The following is a 19,818-nucleotide window of genomic DNA, read 5'->3' as shown; positions in this document are numbered from 1 at the left end:
TTTTTTTATAATATGATAAAATTTAATTTATCAAAATCCTTTTTTTAAAAAACATCTTTTTGTAGGATGACGCGATTGGAAAGTCCCAATGTCTCCATGACGTATTAGTGAACAAGGATCCATCGAGGAACTCGGGGGAACTCGGTCCTGGTCCAACCTTCAGTAAGTGACAAATTCTTGCTCTGCACTGGACATAGAAATATTATAATTTTAACAGGACTGAGATTTGGAGCTGTTGACACAACGTAACAAAGATTATTTTGACTAATTTTACGTCACAAAGCAAAATTAAGTCAACAACAACAACATTAACTGGACAACACTGGACATAGACTCATTATACTATTAATATGAGCAACTTGTTTTCAGCTGGTTTGCCGCCAGTGTTCGCAAACACATCTATGACCATCGATGTGACCTTGAACGAGGAGTTCACCTTCCACTTCAAAGCGACCGACCCGGACAACCACACGGTGACATACTCGCTCGGCGGGAAGATCGTCAACGACAGCGCGGCCAGTTTGAACGCGACCAGTAAGTGGGGGGATGTCTAGCACCAGCAGAAAAATAGAAATATTGTTTATGAAGAAGTTAATGAACTTTTGACTTGAAGGTTAATGAAGGTTGGCTTTATGACGTAACTTATAAATTGTCAGCTGGATTGTTTACTTGGAAGCCTCTCTCTACTGACGTCACCAGCATAACAATTTACGCCACCGATTCCACCAACCTCACTTCCTCTGTGGGCGTCACAATCCGGTTGTGCGCATGCGCAAACAATGGAACTTGCAGCTTTGCTAATTTTGCTGTCGCTGATAACTCTAACCGGTTCTACGTGAGTTTGATGTTTCCATAAACAACAATAAATCTTGTTAAAATATTAAACTATGTGCTGTACAATATCCACCGACTAAAGTATAGAGTTGAACTAAAAATACAACCAACGTTTTGTAAAATCTTTGACAGTTCTGGTTAGTTTGTGATAAATGCTGACGTAAACTTTCAGTCAAAATATTAAACAAACATTCAAGGTGGGCTCGTGCATGTGCCCGGATGCATACGATGGTTTGTATTGCGACGAGGACTTCAACCCTTGTCTGTATGAACCACCTTGCTACGATGGGGTCGAGTGCACCGATGTGCCCGCCCCGGGATCTGGTTACGAATGCGGGGCCTGCCCGTCGGGCTCCACCGGGGACGGAATTTTCTGTTCGGTTGATGGTAAGAACAACTAAGAACAGAATTCGCTGTGAACTTATACAAACTAAAGTTCTAGTCTAGTTATAATCATGTGAATGACGTTGTTCTGTCGTCGAATATTTATTTATAAGTCACTGTATCTTATAACATCCTGACCATATGCCAAAGCTTATAAAATCAAATTCCAAAACATTACTTTCATGTTCTTCTTTAGCTTGTTTGAGCAATCCTTGCGAACAACTATGTCAGAGTATTTTCGAGAGGTTTGCTTGCTCATGCGAAGATGGTTACGTCATAAATGCATCCGATAACAGATTGTGTGATGACGTCAACGAGTGTGACGTTGGAACGGCCATCTGTGACTTAACAACAACAACTTGCAATAACACGGAAGGCTCCTATATGTGAGTATATTTTCTTCTTTTTTCTCCTTCCTCTTCTTCTTCTTCCTTGTCTTCCTCTTCTTCTTCTTCTTCTTCTTCTTCTCTCCTAAATGTTCTTTCCACAAATCAGAAGTCGTACAAAGATCGAGTTGATATAAATTGATATATGTGGACAAGCATGTGCAATTTTCAGATGCGAATGCGAGATCGGATTCATTCCTGACCCCAGCAGCAACACAAGTTGTGTGGATCGCAATGAATGTGACCTTGGAGTAGATTCGTGCTCTCTACCCGGCCAAGTATGCAACAACACCTTCGGAGGTTTCAGGTATGTATGATTACGTTTGTATGACGTATGAAAAAGTGAAGCACGCAGTCCCAAAGTAAACGTCTTTCCACTGTGACGTAATCAATTTTGATTGGCTCAGGTGCGACTGCGCAGGAGGGTATGAGCCATCAGCTACGTCAGACTCATGTCAAGATGTCAACGAATGCTTGAACGATCCTTGCCCGGTCGGTCCTATAGGATCCTGCAACAACACGGATGGAACTTACTCGTATGTCCACCTCCATAGCGCACTCTTAGAACATAACTCGCTTAATTTGAAGCTTCCATCCGATTAAGTTGTTCCGAGATAAACAGTTGTTTCTTTCATCAGCTGTAACTGCGTGGGAGGGTTCATCTACAACGAAGCCACCAACACCTGTGATGACGTCAATGAATGCCTGGCCAATGGTGGGAAGGGCAACTGTAGCGATGAATGCAGGAACACGAACGGTAACTTTATTACAAGATGACTTAAGTCAAACAATTTGTAGATCTTTGAAAATATATTCAGGCCACGTTGATATCTCGTTGAAATTTAACTTTTAAGTTTTCCAACTTTCCATTTTATTTCGCTCCGTGCAGGTTCCTTCACTTGTCTATGTCCTGCTGGTTACCAGTTGGACGCATCAAATCTAAACTGTGTCGATGTGGACGAGTGTTCCGCGACCAATCCATGCCAGCAAGTCTGCGCCAACACCGATGGTAACATGCTTACATCTGTCACTTGATCAAGCGAATAAGCCAAAATATTAAGCGAATAATTTCCACAGGATCCTTCGAATGTTCTTGTCGCTTCGGCTTCCACCTGGAGAATGGAACTTGCGTCGCGAATGTGACGTGTGAGGTCGATTTTTCCAGTCTTTGTGTCAACGCCGACTGCTTTGTTAATGCTTCGACGCCAACATGCGATTGTCTGAGTGGTGCGTAATCGTCATGCTTGGTTAGATATGACATCATCAATGGGTTTTGTTGTGTTCAAATAATTGCTACAATCTAAGGTTACGAGCCGGTTAATGCGACCTACTGCGATGACGTCGACGAATGCAACGTCACCAGCCCTTGCGACCCTCAAGCGACCTGCAGCAACAACCCTGGCAACTTCAGGTTGAAACATGTTGCATTGGTTTACTATTTGAGGGTTTAGTTAACATGGAAATCTTAACAACAATAAATAAAGCTGGATGTTATTGAGCTGCTAAACTTGTATCCTATTTAGCTGCACGTGCAACGAACATTACCTGGATACGTCCGGGGAAGGAAACCCGAGCGGCCTCAGCTGCAGACGTAAGTGAACTCCATTCTGTCACTATCTCAGCATCCATTGACAATTAGCGCTGTAGCGGTACAATAATGCGTTGACAAAGCAATTGAAGATGTTTTTCTACAGTGCTGGAACCACCGGTCGTTGGTGAAGTGTCGGACACAGACATCAAACTGAACTCAGCCACAGTGAGATGGGGATCTGTAATTTCCGGCGAAGGATTCAGGTAAAAGCTTTTGCGTTCTTCTTTATATCAGTTCCAGCAGCTCAGCAAATGAAGTATATAACGATGCTTCTGTTTTGATTAAATTGACTTTGTTAAAAGATTTTAAATTATTACGTCATCTTAAAAGTTTAAAATGTTTTGTTTCAGGGTCTTCGTCACAAAAGACGGCACTTCCGCTCCTATTGAAGATGTCAGATTAACAGCAACCATTACATCATACACAATTACTGGATTACAGACGAACACGTCGTACACAGGTGCAGGATCTGAATCTGCGTCACAAAAAACAATTTTTATTTGTCTAAATGCGTTATATTCGTGGTCAGAATCTTGTTTTATTGAAGTTTGAACAAAATAGCCCAAGTTAGAGAACTTAATCTTGATTTCAGCTCATGTGAGGGTTGTCCAGGGCAGTGTCGAGAGCAGTTCCAGCACCAGGTCGTTCACTACCAAACCCGACCTTCAACCACCGACCTTTCAACCAGTTAACGTCACCGATGACGTCACCAACTCATCAATCAAGGTAATAACATTTGCCTGGTCGCAAGTTATGAAAACGTTTAGTATTATTCGGCGCAAATTTTATTTTCATTTCTTGTCGGTTATGAGTTACGACCGCATTGAATTGCTACGTCATTGATAGGTGACGTGGTCGAGGCCTCCTGCAGAAATCCCCGTGGACGGCTACACGCTGACCATTGTTTCGTCATCAGGCTACATCGACGTACAGAGTTCTACATCTGCAGAGGTGAGCCGAGTTCATCTTGTGAAAATAGCATAAAACGGTTGTGGAATTAGAGCAATTAACATTAGATGTCGCCACAGAGACTTCGTCACAAGTTATATTAAGAGAGAGCTCTCATCTGCTCTTCGTCTAATTTGTAGAAAAATTTGGTCAAACTTGCCAGCCTATAGGTTTCAATTGTTTCAACTTCATTTTCAATAAAAGAGAGAAAACGTTTACGCTCAAGTGACTGGGAGATGGTTAGCAACCATTTGAAAATGGTTATTCACCAATTTCTCTCTCTGTCTCTTTTATTACGAGATTCAAACATAAAAGAAGCTGGAAGTTGTCCACCAAACGAAATAACAAACATTTTGTTAATTTTCAGATCACATTCCGGGGATTAAACGTCACAACTCTGTACAACATATCAATTGTGACGCGATATGACGTCAATATCAGTAGCGCGGCCACAATATCCCAGTACACAGGTATTAGTGCAACGTGTTGCTTTTATTTTTATTCCCTCACATATTTAAATGTCGATAACTTGCCTGTGAACTTGAATGACGTCATAAATTCCCTCCCCACAGCACCGAACCCGCCATCAAGCCCTGTGGTCAGCCCTGGTGCCTTGTACGGAAGCGTCGATGTCTCATGGTCACCACCTGGTGTCGGTATGGTTGAGAGGTACAGCGTGGTTGTGTTACCGCCAGGAGCGCTAGTGGTTCCAGGTACATGTTGTCTTTGATGTGTTGAAGTGAGTAAAACTAAACAATTTAAAAATTATTCTTAATTTCTTTTATCTCCTTGTTGCAGCAAATCCAACAACGAACTCAGCCCGAGTTGAAAACATGACGCCTGGAACGAGTTACACCATCACCATTGTTACCATATTTGGAGATCTATCAAGTACATCGATTGAAGCTACAGGTAGGCTACGTCATACTCGCCATAATCACCATCATTAGGCGTTTTCAAAACGTTTTCATTAAAATCATTTACACTTGAGTCAAGATTTACTTTCGATAAAATCTTTGTAATCATTTCAGCATTTGTTGCGGTCACACCAATTCCAACCACAACTCAAGGTAAGATATCTACCGTTTGATCCATCGTTGCCTGCTTTCGGAAACGTAATTGCCCGATTATATCAAAAAGTGTAAGGTCCGTATCAATTGAGAATGTTGACTTCTTTCCAGCAACTACCGATGCTTTGACTGAGGTCGCAACTAATATAGTGACCACCGCAACACAATCTACAACCACAACTGAGCCTGCCCTAGTGGTGACCAGTTCAACAGAGGCCGTCACTACCGAAAGCACTTCCGCTGTTGTCAGCACTTCGACGACCACTTCACAAACAACAACCAGTCCGGAGATGACGACCTTAGTTTCGTCAACTACAACAGGTGCTCCTTTCAAATACAAGACTGTGATACTTTTTTTGTACATAAACACTCTTTATTATTGGGCTGGGAAAAAGTAGGATTTACTGCAGCAGCGCCGCTGGTGTTTAACGCGATTTATGAAAACAAAGTCCTGAAAATCTCAGAGCACCAAACCTAACCTTTTATTCTATAAGAACAGCTTTAAACATGAGCTTGTAGTTGTAAATGAAGTTGTTCTAAGCCTAAAAGCTGTGTTACTGACAACCGCAGCTCAAAAAACATCAACCGAGCCTCCAACTACTCCAATTGTGGTCACTACAACAGAAGAAAGTGACATATTTTCTTCCACTCTTGCCTCAACAAGTATAATTTCTACAAAAAATAACCTAACTCTAACTTCAGCAGAAAGTACCACCACCACAACCACTCCTGCACCAACTTCAGCAGAAAGTACCACCACAACCACCATCTCTGAACCACCTTCAGCAGAAAGTACAACCACAACAACCACCCTTGCATCAACTTCTGCAGAAAGTACCACCACAACGACCACCTCTGAACCAACTTCAGCAGAAAGTACCACCACAACAACCACCCTTGCACCAACTTCAGCAGAAAGTACCACCACAATAACCACCCTTGCACCAATTTCAGCAGAAAGTACCACAACAACAACCACCCCTGCATCAACTTCTGCAGAAAGTGCCACCACAACAACCACCCTTGCACCAACTTCTGCAGAAACTACCACCACAACCACCACAACAACTACCCCTGCACCAACTTCAGCAGAAAGTACCACCACAACAACCACTCCTGCATCAACTTCAGCAGAAAGTACCACCACAATAACCACCCCTGCACCAACTTCAGCAGAAAGTACCACCATAACAACCACCTCTGAACCAACTTCAGCAGAAAGTACCACCACAACAACCACCCCTGCACCAACTTCAGCAGAAAGTACCATCGCCACAACCACTCCTGCACCAACTTCAGCAGAAAGTACCACCACAACCACTCCTGCACCAACTTCAGTAGAAAGTACCACCACAACCACTCCTGCACCAACTTCAGCAGAAAGTACCACCACAACAACCACCTCACGTATATACATGCTATATTTTTGTTACTATCGATCTAACATTAAGCTTGCTAAAATACTAACACGCATCTTGCATGGATTTGTACACAAACCCAGCAATAGAAACTAATGCCAGCTTTGGAAAGCAAAAGCTTATTCAGCTAATCAACAGGAAAGGGAGATACCCCATCAAACCACCCAACGATACGTAGAAATTGTTTCCTGGTTAAATTCTTATTTTGAATTGTTTCAAACCCTGGCCTAAGATTTCTTTACCAAGAAGCTTTCAGTGGTCTTATTTTTGAGCAGGAGATTTTCCGTTTAAATGTTTTCGTGCTATCTGCTCATTTCAATGCATGTTTGTTTGAGTTGGAATGACAATTTCATGCTGAAAATATTTTGCTACTGATAGTTTAGAACTAACAGTTTTGTACTAACTGTATAGTGGAACACATTACTCGGTTCCATTGCAAAACCAATGCTTTGTGCTTTGAATAACTTATTCCTAGAACAACGCATTAAGCGTTCTAACTTTTCATTTAACCCGAAATACAATATTTTGAGTGGATATTTTAAATCGTAATCATTAGTCGTTGATCTTCGATCACTGTCGCTACAACAATATCATCGTTGTCTTTGTTTATAGCGATGACAACAACTCCCTCCCCAGGTTGTCCGCCCCTACAAACCTTCTACGCGGGACAATGTGTCGGTGAGTACGACACCCGTCATGATTTACCGCTTAATAATGGCTTTAGACTTATGACTCATAAAGATAATTCTTTCTGCAGCTTTCCAAAGGTACGTCATAACGCTTGTCTATAACATAACATTTGATCCGAGATTGAACGATCCGACCAGCGAGGAAGCCGTAGTTTTTATCGAAAGATTCAAAAATGGGGTAAGTTTTCCTGGTACATCGACAACTAAATTTACTTTGTTGTATGAATTCTCCTGAATCAAGTCCTGTCTATAACAACTCGTTGAGCGAAGTGTTTGTGATAAAATAACCCAGACGTTTGTTCAATTCTTCAGCTTGACATCATATTTGCCCCTTCCATTGAAGTGAGTTACGAAGTTTCAGCGGGTTTTGTCTTCACGGAGGGCAGCACCATTGTTTCGTCACCAGTAGGACTCGCAAACGTCACTTCGGAGACCGATGTAGGGAGTTTGATCAGAACTGGAATTGCAAACAATGCAACTGGTGACCCCGCTTTGACATCGGCAAGCGCGTCCAGTGAGTGATCAACCATTCACCGATCACTTGTTGCTCTTAACGCCGGTTTGTCATAAATCGTGAAACTACAATTTCTTCGATAATATTTGCTCAGACTTCAACGAGTGCAGCGACGATGAAATCAACGACTGCGGGACAAGCGCCTCATGTGGCGACATCACCGAGTACCCTGGATACGTGTGCACGTGTGATCCCGGCTTCAGAGACAAGAACACGACGTACACAGGAAGAGAGTACGCCCCCTGCTACCAACTAATCTTGGAGGATGTTTGTTTTGTTCTAATCTTGCGTCTACCTTAGGTGTGAAGAGCAGTGCGTGTTGGATGGAGAATCTTATTGTTTGAACGGTGGCTCTTGCAACGCCATTCTCCATGTGGGTGATCCACTCTGCACGTGCACGCAGTGGTACATCGGGACTCGATGCGAAAATCTAAGTAAGTAGTTTGTTCTCGAAGTAAAACTTTGTAAAGTTTTTAAAGCGACGAAATTAGATTTGTCCTGCCATGATTTTATGAAGACATCCGGATGTTGTCCTGTAAATGGTTTGTTCTAAAACAAAACACAACGAACGAAATAACAACTATGACGTAACAACTATGAGATGAATCTGTTTCATCGAAGGGTTTGAAAATAAAAGGATTTTGTTAATTGTTGACGCAACTTGACCTTACTTGACCTTACAGATAACCAGTTGATTGGAGTTGTGGTCGGTGTGACCCTGGCCGTGTCCATCCTTATCATCGTTCTCCTCCTGCTTTTATACAAGTATATACGTGGTCCCGCTCACCCTTGCACTTGTATCTGTAACTTGCTCCTATTCTCGATTGAAATAAGAACTCACAACACTCTTCTTTCACCGAATGCTCGTGCTCGCAGCTAACAAAACTTTTTCTGTAAAATAACCAGAACTTGTGAATTAATCTTTGTTCACTCGAAGCTCCTCCCAACCTTGTTTATCAAACGCATCTAACTCTGTTCTCGAGCTTCTGCTTGAACAACAACAACCATCTTTTTCTCGATACTTACATCAATATGATTTAGCATCAACCCTTGTCAACAACGAGTCTTGCCTCAACCGATGCTTTTCGAATGCACGAAATATTTCTTTTGTAAACTTTGGGATTGTTTTTGTCTCCTTCCATAAAAGCTTCATTTCGCTAAAATAAGTTTCCTTGACGTCATATTATACGTTGGAACGATTGCGGATGACGTGACCAGCATGACGGCATCTTTCTCACTAACTACCTCATAACCCGATTGTTTTGTTGATTATGACGACTTCATTGTGTGTTTCAGATTCTTCCGTAGTGGCCGCACTTTCTGTGGGGTTGGCAGCAATAGTGCTTGCTGTCGTCACACTTGTCCTAATTGCGTGTATAAAATGCAGAAAGAAATCCCCGAGGCGACTGAATTTGCGGTCTAGCAAGCGATCGCGAGGCAGCCTCGGAAAATACAGGTACAAGCTCTCACCACGTCCTTTACCAGTCAAACCAGGTCCATGATATAATTTGCTTCCAATGACTTCAAAATCGAAAATAAATTGTTTTGCAGCGCAACCACTGACGAGGAATCGAATGTTTCTGGAACTTTCGCCAACATCGGAGATTTCAACCCCTGATTTTGTTCACTTAATTTCTTCTTCTTTCGCTTTTTGCTGTAGAATTGTAAAAGCTTTTTATTATGAATCGTCTCAATTAATTCCAATTTACTTTACAGTATCCTAGAATTGGCTTTTATTCATCCTTATATTGGGATATAGCTCAAACAAATAACTTTAAAATAGTTTTATGTAACCATGCTCAGTTATAAGAAATATATAATAAGTATCTACCGTTCAATTTAAAACTTGTCAATTTCCGAGATTTTCTTCGTTTGCGATTAATTAACGGTAACTTTCCTAATAATTTCATATTCACTCAAGTATATTTCCAAGCAAGCCTCCTTAAATGGACGTATCCCTTGTAGTGTGTGCTCTATCGCTTCCCAATAAACTTTCCTGCTTGTAAATACCCGGCGTAAGTGATGTTTTGCTGATAGTTGCCACTGAAGGATTCCATTTGAATAATCTCCTCCTCAGCGAAATAACCAACGTAAACAATGAATTAAACATATTTTTAAGATCTCGGCCGACATGTTCATAAAAATCACAATAATTACGTAACTCCTGCGAACAGTGTTTCCATTTCTACAGAGATAACTTGAGACGTGTCACGTGGGACCAGCGGCCTATAATGCGTTGCCTCGTTGGATAAGAATTAGTGCTGAGTCATGATTCCAAAATTCAACCCACGTCATGCTGTGACGACTGTAAGCGGACAACGATTTCGTAACAATGGTAAAGATTTCGTAGCAATGGTCATGCAGCCCACGGACCTAGTTTGCTGGAACAATTTGGAACCTTGACGTGATATGATAATTGCAGAAAACTTTTCCGCTTGTGATAAACTATGACAATTGTTCAAGGGTTCGGGATATAACCCGCTGTCCTCTGAAACAAAGTCTATGCACGCGCATGGGTTGGTTGGCGGTGAGGGCTTAACTACGTCACAGTCGTGCAAAGAAATGACATTGTCGAGCAAACAAACAATTCTCCAAACAAGGAAACAAACAATTCTTCTTTTGTCAAACTATTCGCTTGGCATATAGTTTCCAATACATTACGTATTTGCAATGAAGTTGTCTGGCAGTGGCGCCTCATCAGTAGCGGCCACATGGCTTCATTCATAACATGACCCTCCACTTCTGTTGATAAGGTATTTGATTACGTATTACGACGAATATAAATATTCAACTTAAACCGGGTATTCACGAATCAATAGATTAAAGACACAAATCAACGAGGTGGAATATTCTACCAAGGCCGATATCGCGTGTTCTGCAAAGGGTAATCTTTTCAATGGAAATTTCAAAACTTCTCCAAACCAGAATATGTTTACAGCACTACGTCAAAAACACTCTGACGTCAAAATTTAATGCGCAATAAACCTTTTAAATCAAACGGTCACATGAGGTAACTTGAGGTCATACGAAGCACTGGCCGGCATACTTACATACTCACAGATATACGACATACGTAGGCTTGGCATACTTCCGGCTCCTCGTGGTGCGCCCTTTACGTCATAATGCTGTGGTAAGCAGAGAAACTTTGTTGCAACAACTTGGACAATGTTATTGGTTATTAACTTGTCGCACTAGATAACTGCTGCTGAGAAACCATTGAAGCTTAAACACGACTTGAAAGGGGACAGGCTCCTACCAGGAGAACAACTCAGCATCTAGACATGAAGTGTTCCAGAGTCTTTAAACTAGTTCTTCTTTTCACCGCAGCTGTCATGCGCGCCGACCCTCACCTGCGGACCCTGGACAACGTGCCCTACTCGTACTCGGGCTTAGGAGAATACACCCTGCTGCAAGCCGACAATGGAAGCTCGATAAATGTGCAGGTGAAGTGTGGAACCTTCCTTGCTGGATCTTTGCGCTCATGGAAGAAATTAACTTGAACTCATCTGACCTCGCAGGCTCGCATGGTCAGGAATGTCGACGTCGATGGAAATCCGGTGAACGCGTCTGTGACGAGTTCTGTCGTCATAGTCAATGCCGGTGATGACGTCCCCACCAGGTTCCAGTTTGATGTCGCCAACTCCACCTCCGAGGACTTTGAAAACAGCAGCATCGCGATCTACGTCAACGGCTCCAGACTCAAGGGCGACCAACGCGCGAACTTAGACTCATCTCGTGAGTGTTTTCATCTGCTACGTCACCTGCTTTCACGAATCGCTCTATGTAATGATCGTTGATTTTCAGTTCCTTTGAGTTTCTCTTCCGCCTTTTTGACGCGGGATCTAAGTGGAAATGTGTTGGTGAATATAAATGAATCTCCACAACGACAGGCTCTTTTCGCCATTTCGTCAAATGGTCGAGTGATCAGCATCAGTGTAGCTTTGACAACGGCGTCGTATGAGGGCAAAGTGGATGGACTCTACGGTTAGTTATGGTCGTGGTTCAAACAAAACGAAATGTGGTGGAAAAATCGTCAAACATTTTATCTCACAATCAGTCAAGCGTGGAAAAGTCACGTGAACTCGTTGCTTTAGGTTTGATGGATGGTGACTCGACCAATGATTTCCGGTTACGTAATGGAACAACTCTTGACTTTGACACTCTGACCTTTACCCCCATAACGTCACCGAACAACTCGGCCGAGGAGAGATGGAACTTGTATATCCCGGATGGCGCTGTGCTCACTTCAAGGATAACCGAATTTGCTGAATCGTGTAAGTGCAATGTCTTGACATCAATCAATCAATCAATCAATCAATCAATCAATCAACCTTGACAGCAAGTTGCTTGATGAAGGTTTCACATTTTAAACAGGGAGGACGACAGCGGAAGAATCTTTATTTGCTTACGAAGGAGGACAGAGTTGGTCAACTTTCAACGATCTTTCATTCGTCGGAGAAAATCTTCAAGTCCTTCTCGATGAAGCGTCGGATGAGTCGCTCGCTCAGGCTGCTGCCGCATGTGGCGAAGTGGTGAGTGCTTAATGTGACGTCATATGAAGCGTCCAGTTGTTTGACCACTTAGCCTTTTTTAAAGTTTCAACAGTATCAGTGTGACGTGATAAGGCGACGTGACGTCATGATACTTGCACTGTAAAGTATAAATGTCAAATCAGGGATTCCAAGTTTAATCTTGGAATTGACAATTTGACTTTTTTCTTCTTTCTGTATTCCCCCGTATCGGAAACTTTCACAAAAAATAGATTCAGTTCCATAAATCCCAATAATCTAAAAGCGACTTTTTTTATAATAGGATAAAATTTAATTTATCAAAATCCTTTTTTTAAAAAACATCTTTTTGTAGGATGACGCGATTGGAAAGTCCCAATGTCTCCATGACGTATTAGTGAACAAGGATCCATCGAGGAACTCGGGGGGACTCGGTCCTGGTCCAACCTTCAGTAAGTGACAAATTCTTGCTCTGCACTGGACATAGAAAAATTATAATTTTAACAGGACTGAGATTTGGAGCTGTTGACACAACGTAACAAAGATTATTTTGACTACTTTTACGTCATAAAGCAAAATTAAGTCAACAACAACAACATTAACTGGACAACACTGGACAGAGACTCATTATACTATTAATATGAGCAACTTGTTTGCAGCTGGTTTGCCGCCAGTGTTCGCAAACACGTCTATGACCATCGATGTGACCTTGAACGAGGAGTTCACCTTCCACTTCAAAGCGACCGACCCGGACAACCACACGGTGACATACTCGCTCGGCGGGAAGATCGTCAACGACAGCGCGGCCAGTTTGAACGCGACCAGTAAGTGGGGGGATGTCTAGCACCAGCAGAAAAATAGAAATATTGTTTATGAAGAAGTTAATGAACTTTTGACTTGAAGGTTAATGAAGGTTGGCTTTATGACGTAACTTATAAATTGTCAGCTGGATTGTTTACTTGGAAGCCTCTCTCTACTGACGTCAGAAGCATAACAATTTACGCCACCGATTCAACCAACCTCACTTCCTCTGTGGGCGTCACAATCCGGTTGTGCGCATGCGCAAACAATGGAACTTGCAGCTTTGCTAATTTTGCTGTCGCTGATAACTCTAACCGGTTCTACGTGAGTTTGATGTTTCCATAAACAACAATAAATCTTGTTAAAATATTAAACTATGTGCTGTACAATATCCACCGACTAAAGTATAGAGTTGAACTGAAAACTACAACCGACGTTTTGTAAAATCTTTGACAGTTCTGGTTATTTTGTGATAAATGCTGACGTAAACTTTCAGTCAAAATATTAAACAAACATTCAAGGTGGGCTCGTGCATGTGCCCGGATGCATACGATGGTTTGTATTGCGACGAGGACTTCAACCCGTGTCTGTCTGAACCACCTTGCTACGATGGGGTCGAGTGCACCGATGTGCCCGCCCCGGGATCAGGTTACGAATGCGGGGCCTGCCCGTCGGGCTCCACCGGGGACGGAGTTTTCTGTTCGGTTGATGGTAAAAACAACTAAGAACAGAGTTCGCTATGAACTTATACAAACTAAAGTTCTAGTCTAGTTATGATCATGTCAATGACGTTGTTCTGTCGTCGAATATTTATTTATAAGTCATTGTATCTTATAACACCCTGACCATATGCCAAAGCTTATAAAATCAAATTCCGAAATATTACTTTTATTTTCTTCTTTAGCATGTTTGAGCAAACCTTGCGAACAACTATGTCAGAGTATTTTTGAGAGGTTTGCTTGCTCATGCGAAGATGGTTACGTCATAAATGCATCCAATAACACATTGTGTGATGACGTCAACGAGTGTGACGTTGGAACGGCCATCTGTGACTTAACAACAACAACTTGCAATAACACAGAAGGCTCTTATGTGTGAGTATATCTGCTTCTTCTTCTTCTCACCTAAATGCTCTTTCCACAAATCCGAGGTCGTACAAAGATCGAGTTGATATAAATTGATATATGTGGACAAGCATGTGCAATTTTCAGATGCGAATGCGAGAGCGGATTCATCCCTGGTCCCAGCAGCAACACAAGTTGTGTGGATCGCAATGAATGTGACCTTGGAGTAGATTCGTGCTCACTACCCGGCCAAGTATGCAACAACACCTTCGGAGGGTTCAGGTATGTATGATTAGTTGATGACGTTTGTATGACGACGTATGAAAAAGTGAAACACGCAGTCCCAAAGTAAACGTCTTTCCACTGTGACGTAATCAATTTTGATTGGCTCAGGTGCGACTGCGCAGGAGGATATGAGCCATCAGCTACGTCAGACTCATGTCAAGATGTCAACGAATGCTTGAACGATCCTTGCCCGGCCGGTCCTATAGGATCCTGCAACAACACGGATGGAACTTACTCGTATGTCCACCTCCATAGCGCACTCTTAGAATATAACTCGCTTCATTTGAAGCTTCCATCCGATTAAATTGTTCCGAGATAAACAGTTGTTTCTTTCATCAGCTGTAACTGCGTGGGAGGGTTCATCTACAACCAAGCTACCAACACCTGTGATGACGTCAATGAATGCCTGGCCAATGGTGGGAAGGGCAACTGTAGCGATGAATGCAGGAACACGAACGGTAACTTTATTACAAGATGACTGCTTTCAAACGCAAGACTGTGATACTTATTTTGCGTAATTACTCTTTATAACAAAATTGATGAGCAAAATTACAATTTAGTGCAGTTGCCATTGTAGCTTTTTGACGGATATCTCCAAAAAGGAAAAAATTCCTGAAAATTTCAGTGCACAAAAACTAACCTGCAGCAACTTCAGCAGAAAGTACCACCACAACCGCCCTTGCACCAATTTCAGCTGGAACTGCCACCACAACAACCACCCCTGCACCAATTTCAGCAGAAAGTACCACCAAAACAACCACCCTTGCACCAACTTCAGCAGAAAGTACCACCACAACAACCACCCTTGCACCAACTTCAGCAGAAAGTACCACCACAACAACTCATGCGCCAACTTCTGCAGAAAGTACCACCACAACAACCTCCCCTGCATCAACTTCTGCAGAAAGTACCACCACAACCACCACCCTTGCACCAACTTCTGCAGAAAGTACCACCACAACAACCTCCCCTGCATCAACTTCAGCAGAAAAAACCACCACAACAACCACCCTTGCACCAACTTCTGCAGAAAGTACCACCACTACAACCGCCTCTGCACCAACTTCAGCTGGAACTACCACCACAACAACCGCCCCTGCACCAACTTCAGCAGAAAGTACCACCACCACAACCACCCATGCCCCATCTTCAGGAGAAAGTACCACGGCAACCACCCCTGCATCAACTTCTGCAGAAAGTACCACCACCACAACCGCCTCTGAACCAACTTCTGCAGAAAGTACCACCACCACAACCGCCTCTGAACCAACTTCAGCTGGAACTACCACCACAACAACCACCCCTGAACCAACTTCTGCAGAAAGTACCACCACCACAACCGCCTCTGCACCAACTTCAGCTGGAACTACCACTTCAACCACCCTTGCACCAACTTCAGCAGAAAGTACCACCACAGCAACCTCCCATGCATCAACTTCAGCAGAAAGTACCACCACAACAACCACCCTTGCACCAACTTCAGCAGAAAGTACCACCACAACAACCTCCCATGCCCCATCTTCAGGAGAAAGTACCACGGCAACCACCCCTGAACCAACTTCAGCAGAAAGTACCACCACAACAACTACCCCTTCACCAACCTCCCCAGAATGTACCATATTAAGCGTTCTAACTTTTCATTTAACCCGAAATACAATATTTTGAGTGGATATTTTAAATCGTAATCAATAGTCGTTGATCTTCGATCACTGTCGCTACAACAATATTATCGTTGTCTTTGTTTATAGCGATGACTACAACTTCCTCCCCAGGTTGTCCGCCTCTACAAACCTTCTACGCGGGACAATGTGTCGGTGAGTACGACGCCGATATGATTTACCGTTTAATAATGGGTTTAGACTTATGACTCATAAAGGTAATTCTTTCTGCAGCGTTCCAAAGGTACGTCATAACGCTTGTCTATAACATAACATTTGATCCGAGATTGAACGATCCGACCAGCGAGGAAGCCAAAGCTTTTATCAGAAGATTCAAAAATGGGGTAAGTTTTCCTGGTACATCGACAACTAAATTTACTTTGTTGTATAAGTTCTCCTGAATCAAGTCCTGTCTATAACAACTCGTTGCGCGAACTGTTTGTGATAAAATAACCCAGACGGTTGTTCAAATCTTCAGCTTGACATCATATTTGCCCCTTCTATTGAAGTGAGCTACGAAGTTTCAGCGGGTTTTGTCTTCACGGAGGGCAGCACCATTGTTTCGTCACCAGTAGGACTCGCAAACGTCACTTCGGAGACCGATGTAGGGAGTTTGATCAGAGCTGGAATTGCAAACAATGCAACTGGTGACCCCGCTTTGACATCGGCAAGCGCGTCCAGTGAGTGATCAACCATTCACCGATCACTTGTTGCTCTTAATGTCGGTTTGTCATAAATCGTGAAACTACAATTTCTTCGATAATATTTGCTCAGACTTCAACGAGTGCAGCGACGATGAAACCAACGACTGCGGGACAGACGCCTCATGTGGCGACATCACCGAGTACCCTGGATACGTGTGCACGTGTGATCCCGGCTTCAGAGACAAGAACACGACGTACACAGGAAGAGAGTACGCTCCTGCTGCCAACTAATCTTGGAGGATGTTTGTTTTGTTCTAACCTTTCGTCTACCTTAGGTGTGAAGAGCAGTGCGTGTTGGATGGAGAGTCTTATTGTTTGAACGGTGGCTCTTGCAACGCCATTCTCCATGTGGGTGATCCACTCTGCACGTGCACGCAGTGGTACATCGGGACTCGATGCGAAAATCTAAGTAAGTAATTTATTCCAAAAAAACTTAAGATTATAAGGTTAAATTACAGTGTAAGGTATCTAAAGCGACATAAATGAAGTGGCTTCCTTTAGGTATACAATTATATTATCTTATCTGCTGTAGGAGGTTTTAGGTTTAGGGTAAAGGTTTATTTTTTGGGAGTGTTCTAGTGTATTTTATTACAAAACCTGTACCTATTACGTAACCGTAACCTTGCTCTTGAAGTGAAACTTTGATTTCAAACCATTTAAAAGTCAGATGAACCTGAAAAGTTTTCATGAAGATAACTTTTTTGTAAAGTTGTTTAAATTCACCAGAAATGAAATCATCTTTTGTAAACTACGGAATTGTTTTTGTCTCCTTCCATAAAAGCTTCACTTCGCTAAAATAAGTTTGCTTGACGTCATATTATACGTTGGAACGATTGCGGATGACGTGACCAGCATGACGGCATCTTTCTCACTAACTACCTCATAACCCGATTGTTTTGTTGATTATGACGACTTCATTGTGTGTTTCAGATTCTTCCGTAGTGGCCGCACTTGCTGTGGGGTTGGCAGCAGTAGTGCTTGCTGTCGTCACACTTGTCCTAATTGCGTGTATAAAATGCAGAAAGAAATCCCCGAGGCGACTGAATTTGCGGTCTAGCAAGCGATCGCGAGGCAGCCTCGGAAAATACAGGTACAAGCTCTCACCACGTCTCTTACCAGTCAAAATAAAGGAACGTTTATTTAGTTAAAACTTACGTTATACTTCTAATTGTTGCTGTTGGCCTAAAGGTTCAAATATGTTGCGTTTGCAGCTCAACCAATTTTAACGAGTCATGGATGCCTGGCACTTTCACCAAAGTCGACGGCTTCAACCGCTGACTTATTTTTGTTTCCTTTAGTTGATTTTTAATTACGTCATGTTCTACGACTGTCCAATATTTTATGCTTATTATGGAGATAATTTCTGATTTTTTAATTTACTTGATTAGAAAGGTCAACTGTACAATTTATAAAATCTCATGTTGTATAAATCTCAAAAAGCACTTGGATGTGCGAGACCGCCTTTGCTGTTGTGATAATAAAGGGATTTTATAGAATACAAGTCGAATAGAATATACATTTCTTATTTTCAGACGTCTGCTTTACGAAACATGACGTCAATGATAGATAACATTGCTTACCGCAAACTTTCTGTTTTCTGTTTTAAATCGTGACATAAAAATCGCGCTTGCCTATCTTTCATGAGTTATGCACAGCTGTTCAATGCATTCATTCTACTTCGATCAACCCTATAACATGGACGTTTTTATGCTGTTGCTGTGCTTTTGTCTAAATGTATTTGTTCAAAAAGACTTCAATATAATCAGTATATACAGTTGTCATTTCTATGCAACCATTGTTGAATTCTATTTGAATAAGTGTTAACATAGACAACTTCATAGTCATCTTCACAAGGACTTTGGTCCTAACTTATAGCAGTGGAAAACAAGTCATTACAATATTGATCACTGCTAATTTGAAGCTAGTCACCAGACAATAAGCCGTCAAGGTGAACAATTAAATCCGTGGTTGAGAAAAGCAGACAACGACCTCATGAGACTCATACATCATTAACCGCAATAAACATTTCAACAAGTAATATTGTATTGAAGTGGGTCAATCTCTCAAGTTCAGGTGACATATATCCATTTTCATTACACTGGTCTGCTCCTGGACAAGCACAAGATCAGTATAATGAGGAAGTTTGTTTATAACACAGAAGCTCTTTCCACCGGTTGCAGACAGTAAAGCTGCTACGTCTCAAAGAAAACATATCACAAGCATTGGTTTTAAACCCTTCCTCTGTAGCATCTACAATCTACCTCCATCATCTACCAATGCCACTACGCGCAAGACGATAAATGTAAAAGCCATAACGCACAAAACCATTTTATAGGCTACTAGATGAAATAAGTTCACGGAATAGCTAATATTTAGTTGCTTGGAGTACAACAAAATCCGGTAAATATGACAACTTGCTTTAAATGACCACTTTTGTCCGGTCCCTATAATTATGCCATATAAAATTTTATGATCATAATCATGATATCATGAACACTTTTCCCATTTTTTCTTGTCAGTTATGTAGCAAGACAATGACAACGTAGGACATAATACGCGAAGTGTATTGTACTGTATATGCACTGAACTGTATATGTACTGTAGTGTATATGTACTGCATTCTTCATTTTCGACGGTGAATTTTTGCCAACATAAAAAGTTTGATAAACATCAGCTACAAATGTGAATAGCATCTTTTGTTATAGGTTCTTCTTTTTCTTTGGAAAGCTTATATTAATGATTTTTCAGAGCAAAAAACACAATATTTCGTGTTTTGGTTGTTCCGCTCCTAATTTTTCTGCCCATTATTCTCAGATTTATTCAATCGCTTTGTGATTTTAATATTCCTTGCGCTTTTAAAAAAAAAAAAGTTTGCTTATTTAAATTTGTTCGCTAGCTTGGACTGTTTATTTGTTTCTATTTGGTTTTTTCCTTCTTTCATTTCACTTTGTTGTTATGTAATTT

The 19,818-nt window shown here is 41.9% G+C and overlaps 2 protein-coding genes across 9 annotated transcripts in view; both read left to right on the top strand.

Moving 5' to 3' along the window:
* LOC143453252 (uncharacterized) overlaps positions 1 to 9,841 on the top strand; it is a 36,979-nt gene extending 27,138 nt beyond the window's left edge. Inside the window, exons 27-55 of one of the 6 annotated variants that reach the window (XM_076954504.1) lie at positions 66 to 162; positions 370 to 534; positions 657 to 835; positions 1,032 to 1,221; positions 1,415 to 1,604; positions 1,777 to 1,911; positions 2,012 to 2,140; positions 2,243 to 2,361; positions 2,494 to 2,613; positions 2,682 to 2,831; positions 2,910 to 3,015; positions 3,128 to 3,195; positions 3,299 to 3,398; positions 3,546 to 3,655; positions 3,788 to 3,921; positions 4,042 to 4,146; positions 4,511 to 4,613; positions 4,716 to 4,856; positions 4,942 to 5,055; positions 5,175 to 5,213; positions 5,325 to 5,534; positions 5,916 to 6,620; positions 7,244 to 7,309; positions 7,389 to 7,498; positions 7,633 to 7,834; positions 7,929 to 8,067; positions 8,135 to 8,268; positions 9,131 to 9,290; positions 9,386 to 9,841. In XM_076954504.1, the coding sequence (XP_076810619.1) occupies positions 66 to 162; positions 370 to 534; positions 657 to 835; positions 1,032 to 1,221; positions 1,415 to 1,604; positions 1,777 to 1,911; positions 2,012 to 2,140; positions 2,243 to 2,361; positions 2,494 to 2,613; positions 2,682 to 2,831; positions 2,910 to 3,015; positions 3,128 to 3,195; positions 3,299 to 3,398; positions 3,546 to 3,655; positions 3,788 to 3,921; positions 4,042 to 4,146; positions 4,511 to 4,613; positions 4,716 to 4,856; positions 4,942 to 5,055; positions 5,175 to 5,213; positions 5,325 to 5,534; positions 5,916 to 6,620; positions 7,244 to 7,309; positions 7,389 to 7,498; positions 7,633 to 7,834; positions 7,929 to 8,067; positions 8,135 to 8,268; positions 9,131 to 9,290; positions 9,386 to 9,452 (4,287 nt within the window). In that variant the 3' untranslated portion in view covers positions 9,453 to 9,841. Of the gene's footprint in view, positions 1 to 65; positions 163 to 369; positions 535 to 656; positions 836 to 1,031; positions 1,222 to 1,414; positions 1,605 to 1,776; positions 1,912 to 2,011; positions 2,141 to 2,242; positions 2,362 to 2,493; positions 2,614 to 2,681; positions 2,832 to 2,909; positions 3,016 to 3,127; positions 3,196 to 3,298; positions 3,399 to 3,545; positions 3,656 to 3,787; positions 3,922 to 4,041; positions 4,147 to 4,510; positions 4,614 to 4,715; positions 4,857 to 4,941; positions 5,056 to 5,174; positions 5,214 to 5,324; positions 5,535 to 5,915; positions 6,621 to 7,243; positions 7,310 to 7,388; positions 7,499 to 7,632; positions 7,835 to 7,928; positions 8,068 to 8,134; positions 8,269 to 8,517; positions 8,600 to 9,130; positions 9,291 to 9,385 lie in introns of all 6 variants that reach the window. The other 5 variants (XM_076954508.1, XM_076954507.1, XM_076954505.1 and 2 more) reach the window with 5 other exon arrangements.
* Positions 9,842 to 11,041: 1,200 nt separating this feature from the next.
* On the top strand, positions 11,042 to 18,629 carry LOC143453253 (uncharacterized). 3 transcript variants are annotated; one of them, XM_076954513.1, is made up of 21 exons: positions 11,042 to 11,277; positions 11,353 to 11,569; positions 11,639 to 11,818; positions 11,929 to 12,108; positions 12,209 to 12,366; positions 12,698 to 12,794; positions 13,002 to 13,166; positions 13,289 to 13,467; positions 13,665 to 13,854; positions 14,048 to 14,237; positions 14,355 to 14,489; positions 14,601 to 14,729; positions 14,832 to 14,950; positions 15,151 to 16,104; positions 16,241 to 16,306; positions 16,385 to 16,494; positions 16,629 to 16,830; positions 16,925 to 17,063; positions 17,130 to 17,263; positions 17,785 to 17,944; positions 18,066 to 18,629. In XM_076954513.1, the coding sequence occupies exons 1-21, from the start codon at positions 11,116 to 11,118 to the stop codon at positions 18,130 to 18,132; spliced, it is 3,933 nt and encodes a 1,310-aa protein (XP_076810628.1). In that variant the 5' UTR covers positions 11,042 to 11,115; the 3' UTR covers positions 18,133 to 18,629. The 3 variants fall into 3 exon arrangements, with proteins under 3 accessions (XP_076810628.1, XP_076810627.1, XP_076810629.1); XM_076954512.1 differs by having other exon boundaries at positions 15,148 to 16,104; XM_076954514.1 differs by lacking the exon at positions 13,002 to 13,166 and having other exon boundaries at positions 15,148 to 16,104.
* The last annotated feature ends 1,189 nt before the right edge of the window (positions 18,630 to 19,818 follow it).

This window comes from Clavelina lepadiformis, chromosome 4 (assembly GCF_947623445.1).
Source record: "Clavelina lepadiformis chromosome 4, kaClaLepa1.1, whole genome shotgun sequence".
In the NCBI taxonomy this organism is placed as follows: domain Eukaryota; kingdom Metazoa; phylum Chordata; class Ascidiacea; order Aplousobranchia; family Clavelinidae; genus Clavelina; species Clavelina lepadiformis.
The sequence above is the reverse complement of the archived record's forward strand: the minus strand, read 5'-3'. Positions and strand labels throughout refer to the sequence as shown.